The sequence below is a fragment of the Colobus angolensis genome, unplaced genomic scaffold, assembly GCF_000951035.1.
Source record: "Colobus angolensis palliatus isolate OR3802 unplaced genomic scaffold, Cang.pa_1.0 Scaffold69, whole genome shotgun sequence".
NCBI lineage: Eukaryota > Metazoa > Chordata > Mammalia > Primates > Cercopithecidae > Colobus > Colobus angolensis.
Genome location: NW_012120598.1, coordinates 4,943,483 through 4,952,975, shown reverse-complemented (window position 1 = coordinate 4,952,975; position 9,493 = coordinate 4,943,483). Strand labels below are relative to the sequence as shown.

Sequence of the window (9,493 nt, the reverse complement as noted above, 5' to 3'; positions counted from 1 at the left end):
AGAGACTCTGTCAAAAAAAAAAAGAAAAAAACATATATAACACTTCTCCAGTTTTTCCTAGTCATGTTTTCAATTAAAAGTGTTAATTTAAATAACACCTTTATAGTAATTTTAAAATTGTAGCAATGTAAAGTAAATATTGTTAGTCAAACCAGACTATCTTAGATGAGTAATAGAGAATACAAAAACTTTTGTTCTTAAAGTTGGGAGGAAAAGAAACATAAAAGGTTTCATTTGACTGGGAATTATTTGACTTGGACTTGTTAGCAGTTATGAAAATAATCATCTCTTCACCTCATTTTATGAACTTCTGCCAGTGCTTTTGGAGCATGTTCATAACTATTAAAGATGTTCTGACCTCAACCAGCAGGCCTACATGACCATTTTCTTTTGTTTATTTTCCTATTTAATTTATTCTGGAAAGGTGAAGAAAAAATAAAAATCACTTCAAGAAAGCAGCCAACAGGGGCGAAACCTAACATCTGCTAGTGATATGTTGATATAAAATCCAACATTTTGTTTTTATAAAAAGAGTTATTAGGTACAAGTTTTTAAAAAAGGAATTCTAGAAAGGCTAAAACAAGGTAGAAATCTTATCATAAATAAACTTTTTTAATTTAAAGATTCAGAGCTTTCTGTTCAAATAAGTTCCACATAAGTGACCATACATTTTAAATATTTTTACTTAATTTGTTGGTAAACCCTGAAATAAATAGAATTAGATGAAGAAAGGTAGCTAGAAGGAGAAGATACTTGAAATCACAAAAGGCCGGGCACGGTGGCTCATGCTTGTAATCCCAGCACTTTGGGAGGCTGAGGCGGGCAGATCACGAGGCCAGGAGATTGAGACCATCCTGACTAACACGGTGAAACCCCGTCTCTACTAAAAATACAAAAAATTAGCCGGGCGTGGTAGCGGCGCCTGTAGTCCCAGCTACTCGGGAGGCTGAGGCAGGAGAATGGCGTGAACCCGGGAGGCAGAGCTTGCAGTGAGCGGAGATTATGCCACTGCACTCCAGCCTGGGCGACAGACCGAGACTCCGTCTCAAAAAAAAAAAAAAACACACACAAAAACAGGTATAATGTATATTTGGATGACGGCTACACTAAAAGCCCAGACTTCACCACTACACAATACACCCAGGTAACAAAAACTGTACTTTTTCCCCTTAAATTTATACACACAAAAAGAAAAAAATATATGGAAATAAATATTCAGCTACTAAGAAATACTACAGATAATTAATTTATTAAAGCTAATGCCCTTTATAATTTTTGCCTACATACTTTTGCCAATTCAACTAATCCTCTTTTTTAACATCTGTGATGCATTATTTTTCTGTTCAAATATTATTATACACATGAAAAATGTACAAGAGAATTAACAAAATTCCTGAAGCTAACAGCTGTTATTTTTCACAGAACTTTTATAGTAATTTTTGACAATTTAAGAAATGTTTCTTAAAGGAAATTTTAACAAGTAGAAAACTGGAATTGAGAAAGAGAAAATGATTTTATTTCTCAATGATTCCTGAAACCCAGTTCCTAAATCTTCTAATCTTAGATTGTACTAAAGTTTGCCTGAAACGAAGGAAGGCCAGAACCTACTGAAGAAAATAAACATCCTCAGTAGGCAGTGTGGTGTTTGAAAAGTTCAAAGGTATGATGATACAGAGGGAGCAAAGATTATCTTTTCCTATTTTGCCCCAAGGTTTTCCTCAACTGGTTTCCAGGGAATTTGAGTTTTCATTGTTTTGTCTAAAAAGTATACTAAAATACTTCAAAAATCCCAAGAATTGTCAGTCATAAGTAGAGTTTCTCTGAGGGCATTAATTCACACATTGCTAAAAGGACAAAGAGACTTCTTCAAAGTATACTTTGAAAGTTTCACAGAATAATGGTTTGGCATTGGAATCACTGGCAAAAATGTTCAGAGATTTTGTCATTAAAAGTAGCAGTAGGCCAAGCGCGGTGGCTCATGCCTGTAATCCCAGCACTTTGGGAGGCCGAGGCGGGTGAATCACTTGAGGTCAGGAGTTCGAGACCAGACTGGCTAACATGGTGAAACCCCATCTCTACTAAAAATACAAAAATTAGCTGGGTGTGGTGATGTGCGCCTGTAATCCCAGCTACTCAGGAGGGTGAGGCATGAGAATCACTTGAACCCAGGAGGTGGAGGTTGCAGTGAGCCGAGACTGCACCACTGCACTCCAGCCTGGGCAATAGAGTGAGACTCAGTCTCAAAAATAAATAAATAAATAAAAGAAGGAGTAAAGCAACAAGAACATTTAAGGTCCTGTCCTTCCTCCAGATCACTGAAGAGGATTCTGGCTTGGTATCCTGTCTTATTCCTTCCTCTGCTCTCTGAAGATTCAGACTCTATCTTTGGAGTCTATAAAATAACATGTGAGAGGCAGAAGAGAAACTAGGAAAGAAAGGAATGCAGGAGAAGAAAGGGATATGGGGGAAGAGAAAAGAAAGAAAGAACAGCTGCTATGTGATCAAAGTGTATGGAAAAGGATATTTTAAACGATGGCATGGACCCCTTTCATGGTTCTTGGTTCTTGAAATATACAAGCAGAAGAGTCCTTTCGAAATTACTCCTTAGTGGACCTGACACCTCTCGAGGATTGAGCCACATGGGTCACTATTTTCTATGGACATATTTATAGCTGTCAATAGAAATCAGTTCAGTCCTGTACTCTTCACATAGACACCATGTTTGCCAGTTTCCCTGTTAAATATGTTAGCCATTTAGAGATATCGAACCTGCATATCACTGGTTTTCCTGTTATACTAGAAATCAAGTAATTTGTGTCCCATAGACTTTTGCAAATTAAAAAAAAAAAATTTGTGAGTCACTGTGTTGCCCAGGCTGGAGTGCAGTGGTGCGGTCATAGCCCATTGCAGCTTCAAATTCCTGTGCTCAAGTGATCCTCCTGCCTCAGCCTCCCAAGTAGCTGGGACTACGGGCAGGTGCTACCATACCCAGATAATTTTTTAAAATGTTTTGTAGAGATGGGGGACATTACTATATTGCGCAGGCTGGTCTTAAACTCCTGGCCTCAAGTGATCCTCCTTCCTTGGCCTCTCAAAGTAGTTTTGCAAATTTTAACTTCACAATTAGATTTGCTGTCCAGGCTTTTAAGGAAAAAAGAAAAATCTCCAGAATAGCATAGGAGTGATAAAATCTAGCACAATGGAAGACTAATTTACATGTTGGTATATAGAGATGAATAAATCAAAGAAGAGATGTCATGTCATATGAAAGATTTCTTTCTCCTTTCCAGGAATATAATCAATTATCTTTCATAGTTATACAATTCTGATTTTATAGGAACTTTTCAGAATCTTAGAATTCATGATTCTTTGGCATTCTTTATAGTCTATTGGTTTATTCCTGTTCCTGGTTGTTCAAACTGTTCTAACTGGAAATCTAGAGCAATGGTTCTCAACCAGGAGTGAGTTCTTTACCCCCATGTCTCAGGGGACATTTGCTAATGTTTAGGGACATTTTTAGTTGTCATCACTTGGGGCGTGGTGATACCAGCATCTAGTGGGTAGAAGCCAGGGATACTGCAAAACATCCTACAGTGCACAGGACAGCCCCCTGCAACAAAGAATGATTGGGTGCCAGACATCAATAGTGTCAAGATTAAGAAACCCTTACCTAGACCTCCCCTCTGGGATTACCCTGGTGTCCTACTTTCCTAGTTCAGCCTCGTAGCTTCCACCTTCCTGTTGTGCTCCAGAGCCAGTCTTTTGCCTTCATTCTAATCACCAATTTCTCAAACTCTCCTGTCTTCATTGGACTAATGAACCTTTCTTCCTGGCATCTTTGTTAATCTGCAATCCTTGCTCATGTTCATCTTGGGGCACGGTGTGGGCCTAGTATACCACAGTAATTAACTTATGTGGGCTTTAGGTACTGACTGAATCCAAATCCAAACTCCACCACTTACTTCTTATATAACCGTGGCCAAGTTTCTTACTCTCTCTGTGCCTCAGTTTTCCCACCCTCAAAAACGTGAGCAAAAATGGTACCCTGCCACAGAGAATTGTAAGAGTCAAATGAGTTAATACTTGTGAAGCACCAAGTGCTTAATAAATTTTAGCTATTATTATCCTTTCTCAAGAGTCCATCAAGGTTTTGGCCTCTAAGTTACTTCCTTCTCTGTACTCCAAGTCCGGAAAGCAGGTGTAATTTGCTCATGATGGTTTCTCTTAAATGTTTGCCTAAATTCTGAATGTTTTCCATTACTCTAATGGCTGGGACTTTTGATGTGGAAAGGCAGGAAATACCCTATTTTTCTCTCTCAAGTTTGGCTGTCCATATCCCTTCCCTGAGCACTTTGTGGCATAAAGGTGGGAGATGGGAAAGACAGGGAAGGAAAAATACTTCAAAACATTTTCATGGATGACTCACAATTCTTAGTCTATAGGTGGAAGCTGATGAATGAAGGGATGAGAAGATGGATGCATCAATGGGCAGTACCTAAGTTTCTGGTGTGAGTGGCCACATGGAATGTGATGCTTTACACAGGGATGAGATTTGCAGAAATAGGACAAAGTTTGGGGGCAAGCTGATGAGTTTTGCCCATGAGTTTGTGGTAATTGCGGGAAATGGAAATACAGATATCCAGCAGAAAGCCAGGCTCACAGATTTAATTTCGAGAGAGATTGGAGCTGGAGATGTGGAGTTACAACTTTTTAGCAAATAAATGCTAGTTGGGTCAATCAGAGTATAAAATACTCTATAAAAAGGAGGTAGTTTAGTCAGAAAAGCAGTTTCTGGATGGATGGATGGATGGATGGATGGATGGATGGATGGATGGATGGATGGATGGACGGATGGATGGATGGATGGACGATGGATGGATAGATGGGCAGAACAAGGAGGAAGAAGAACTCACAAAGCAAACAGAATGAAGTACCAGGATCAGAACAGAAGGACAAAGACTAGGAGAGAATCAAGTTACAGAATACAAAGGAGTCAACAGAGTCACATGTCATAGAGAGGTCAGGTAAGATATAGACTGAAAAGTGCCCATTAGATATGCCAACAGATAGGTCATTGTCGTCTTAATGAAAACAGGGTCAGTAGACCACAGGAAGACAGAGGACAGATGGTAGCATGAGTGGAGAAATAGCATTTCAAATAAATTATAGAAATATATAGTCAATAAATAACCTTCTTTAGCTTTTCATGATAGGCTTAATTCAGTCTTACCTTGTATCATGTATAATTTTTTGGGTGAATAATGAAGGAGAGCAGTTGGATTGTTTTGCCTAAATTGTTTACTTGAGATGACCAATGTATTAGTCTGTTCTCATTCTGCTAATAAAGACATACCTGAGACTAGGTAATTTATAAAGGAAAGAGGTTTAATTGACTCACAGTTCAGTATGGCTGGGGAGGCCTCAGGAAACTTACAATCATGGCAGAAGGGGAAGCAAATACATCTTTTTTCATATGGCGGCAGCAAGGAGAAGTGCAGAGTGAAGGCAGGGAAAAAGCCCCTTATAAAACCATCAGGTCTCATGAGAACTCACTCACTATCACGAGAACAGCATGGTTCAATTACCTCCCACCAGGTTCCTCCCACAACACATGGGGATTATGGGAACTACAGTTCAAGATAAGATTTGAGTAGGGACACAGTCAAACCAGATCAACCAACAATAATGCTTTGCATTGTTCTGACTTTGAAACAATTAATAGCAATCCAATATTGTATACTTACAACACTTACCCCAAAGAATTGCTTGCCTTCAGGAACTCTTCCTCAGTGTCAGTTTGATCTGACCTCATTTACTGGACTTTTCTTATTAGTATACAATAAGGAATGAGCTCATTTATTCAACAAACATTTATTGTGTCTTGCTTTATGCCAGGCACTGTTCTGAGTGTTTGGGTTAATTTCAGAGAATATAACAGGCAACAGTCTTGCGCTTGTAGCATTTATATTTTAGAGATATATACTTATAGGAAAATATTTAAATTATTTTTAAACGTGGTCATTACACTGGAGTATAGAATGACATCCATAAAGAAAGTGATTTAGATCAAAGATGGAATTAGAAAGTTTTATTGATACTTTCTGATACTTTCTTCTTTAGTACTAATAATGCCTACCACACTAGGTTATTTTGAATATTGAATTTTACAGCATAAAAGCAAGTATGTGAAGGTGAAATAGGAGAGTTCCCTGATCCCCCTCACAGGACGTGCGACAGGGGTGTGGCTCACCTTTTCGGTGGCCGCTGCTTGAATCCCTGAGGGGAGGGACAGCATGCAGACGGACAGGTGCAGGAGCCCAAGTGGGTGTGTGTTACAATGTGCCCTTTTAGCCTTGCCATCCACAGATGGCCTGAGTGTTAACCAGCTCAACGGACCCTCTGCCTTTTCACATGGGCAGAGGGCCAGTGTGACAGCTTTCTGTATCCTGAGCTCTTGCCCAGTATCCCAGAAAAATCGGGTCACACAGGGGTTAAAGGATGAATGCAGGGTTTTGTTGAGTGGTGGAGGTAGCTTTCAGCAGGATGCATGGGGAGCTGGAAGAAGGGATGGAGTGGGAAGATGATCTTTTCCTGGAGTTTGGCCATCCAGAGGCTGAACACTTCTTCGACCACCTCCAGTCGAACTCCTCTCAGTGTTCAGACATCTCTCCTCTTTTATCTTTCTCTGCCCCGTTGTTCTGCCATTTGCTTGTCTCCTCATCTCCTTGCCTGCTCATCTGCTTCTAGAACCTGGGGTTTGGGGTTTATATAGGTACAGGATAGGGGGCATCATGGGACAAAAGGCAACTTTTGGGGCATGAAAACAGGAATGTCTGTCCCATTTTAGGGTCACGGGTCTCCAGGCCTGAGGGTAGGGCCTTTGCCAAGGAGCTGCCCTCTCCTGCCCAGTACTTTTCTGTCTCCTATCTGTATCAAAGGTGCCTTTTTAAATGAAAATTTCTGTGTTAGTTTAAGGGAGTGGTAATAAGCAACAGCAGCATCATGTAACTATTAGATCACAGTAGCGGTAGCCACCATAGTAGTTACTTTAGTCTATAGACCAGTTCTCAAAAATCACTGAAATGTTTTGGGGAAAAAAATAAAGATGTTCTGCTTGAATTTTTCATCATAATTTCATACACAACAAATTTCATCAAAAGTATGTAAAAGGACTCATTTCTTTTTTTTTTTTTTTTTTTTTGAGACGGAGTCTCGCTCTGTCACCCAGGCTGGAGTGCAGTGGCCAGATCTCGGCTCACTGCAAGCTCCGCCTCCCGGGTTTACGCCATTCTCCCGCCTCAGCCTCCCGAGTAGCTGAGACTACAGGCGCCCGCCACCTCGGCTGGCTAATTTTTTTGTATTTTCAGTAGAGACGGGGTTTCACTGTGTTAGCCAGGATGGTCTCGATCTCCTGACCTCGTGATCCGCCCGTCTCGGCCTCCCAAAGTGCTGGGATTACAGGCTTGAGCCACCGCGCCCAGCCAAAAGGACTTATTTCTATATGACATAGGTATTGTCAGGGATAAATACATAAAGCTATTTATACTTTTAAATAAGCACTAAGAAGAATTAGCTGTTATTTGTGAGGCAATACCGTGTGACACTAGACTGCATAATAAGCTGAATTAAGGATGTAAGATATTTTTCAATGATTGGGCTGGCAAGAGTGTGTTGTCTGTGGTGGCATCCAAATAGATACAAGGGTTATACTTTGGGAAATGCTTAAAGGCCAAAACTACAATCTAGAAAATAAATATGTATAGTTTTGTTTGCTTTTTCCTATTTTGATACTTTAAAACTATGTGTTATGAATTGGGCAAAACTGTCACCAAACTTTAGGACAGTTTTCTTGAATATTGCATTCCATTCAGACATTTGAAAGTGAATTTTCATTTATTTTTAATTATCCTATCTGTTTTAATCTTTCAGATCATAAGGCCTATGGGTTTTCTGCCCCAAAAGACCAGCAAGTGGTCACAGCAGTAGAGTACCAAGGTACAGTATCTTACTGATTTTCACAGGCTGCATTGTTGAAATAACTCATGAGAGTGACTCATGTGATGTGATTTTCTATTTGTTGGGATTCTCTGCCTTACCTTCTACTAATTCCTCTGCCTGAAATGCTGCTTCATGCTGACTCCACCTCAAGAACATTTTCTCCACCTCCTCAGTGGAAATGTTGGACATTCAATAAAAGACTGGATGTACAAAGCAGGTCTCCTATTACTTACATTATCTGCAACAAAGCAAATCTAATTTGTGAAATTGGGAGATGGAGAGCTTGGAAAGTTTCTAGCCAGCTAGATATGAGAAATAGAAATGAACACTTCAAACCCCTCTGTGTATATTTAAGATATTAATATAGCTTACTTTGGGGCACCATTTTATCTATTTTAGCTTCTTTAAAATGTTTATAAGGAGGAGTTAATTTAAGAGTATAAAGTTTCTGTTTTGCAAGATAAAATAGTTCTGGAGATTGTTATATGTGCAACAATATACTTAATACTGCTGAACTATACAGTTAAAAATGGTCAAGGTGGTGAATTTTATGTTTATTTTGCCACATTTAAAAAATTGTCAAAAGAAACTAGTAGCCTATATATGGGCTTTTTAATAAGTTTTTGTTATTGTTGTTGTTGTGTTTTGCTTTATTTTGTTTGAGACAGGACCTCCGTCTGTCACCCACGCTGGAGTGCAGTGTGGCATGATCTCGGCTCACAGCAACCTCCACCTCCAGGGTTAAGTGATCCTCCCACCTCACCCACCCAACTAGCTGGGACTACAGGCGCAGGTCTCCACGTCTGGTTAATTTTTTGTATTGTTTTGTAGAAACAGGGTTTCACCATGTTGCCCAAGCTGGTCTTGTACTCCTGGACTCAAGCAGTCTGCCCACCTTGGCCTCCCAAAGTACTGGGATTACAAGCATGAACCACCATACCTGCCCTATAAGTTTATTTCAAACATTGACCACCTACTACTTTTCCAAAGGATCCTTTATCTTTTATATAATTAATAATATTGGGCAATCAGAAGAATTGCTATTTCTTAAATTTAATACTTGTTTAGGCCATTAAGAAACGGGTCCTAAATGTCTGACCTCTCATCATCAGATATGTCTTAGGTTCCTGGAGCTGGAGAAAGATAGGTTTGAAGGAAAGAGACAAAGATGAAAGTAAAGGTCTGGAGTAGGGGGGATTAAATGAGTTAATATTCACATAGTGCTTTCAATAGTGCTAACACATAATACAAATTATATATGCTTGTTAAGTAAAAATATGCTGTAGTAGGAATCAGTCCTGACTGGGAGTGGTGGCTCAAGCCTGTAATCTCAAACTCCTGAGGCCAGGAGTTTGAGATCAGCCTGGAAAACATGAAGACACTGTTTCTATAAAAAACAAACAAATTAGCCAGACATGTGGTACATGCCTGTTGTCCCAGCTACTCAGGAGGCTGAGGCAGATGGATGGATCACTTGACGGCAGGAGTTTGAGGT

General features: G+C 39.7%; 1 protein-coding gene across 3 annotated transcripts in view; it reads left to right on the top strand.

Annotated features, from left to right (window-relative positions):
* Positions 1 to 9,493, top strand: part of JAM2 (junctional adhesion molecule 2) — an 80,300-nt gene that overhangs the window by 39,488 nt on the left and 31,319 nt on the right. For all 3 annotated transcript variants that reach the window (XM_011926521.1, XM_011926520.1, XM_011926518.1), the window contains exon 2: positions 7,930 to 7,995. In XM_011926521.1, the coding sequence (XP_011781911.1) occupies positions 7,930 to 7,995 (66 nt within the window). The remainder of the gene's footprint in view (positions 1 to 7,929; positions 7,996 to 9,493) is intronic.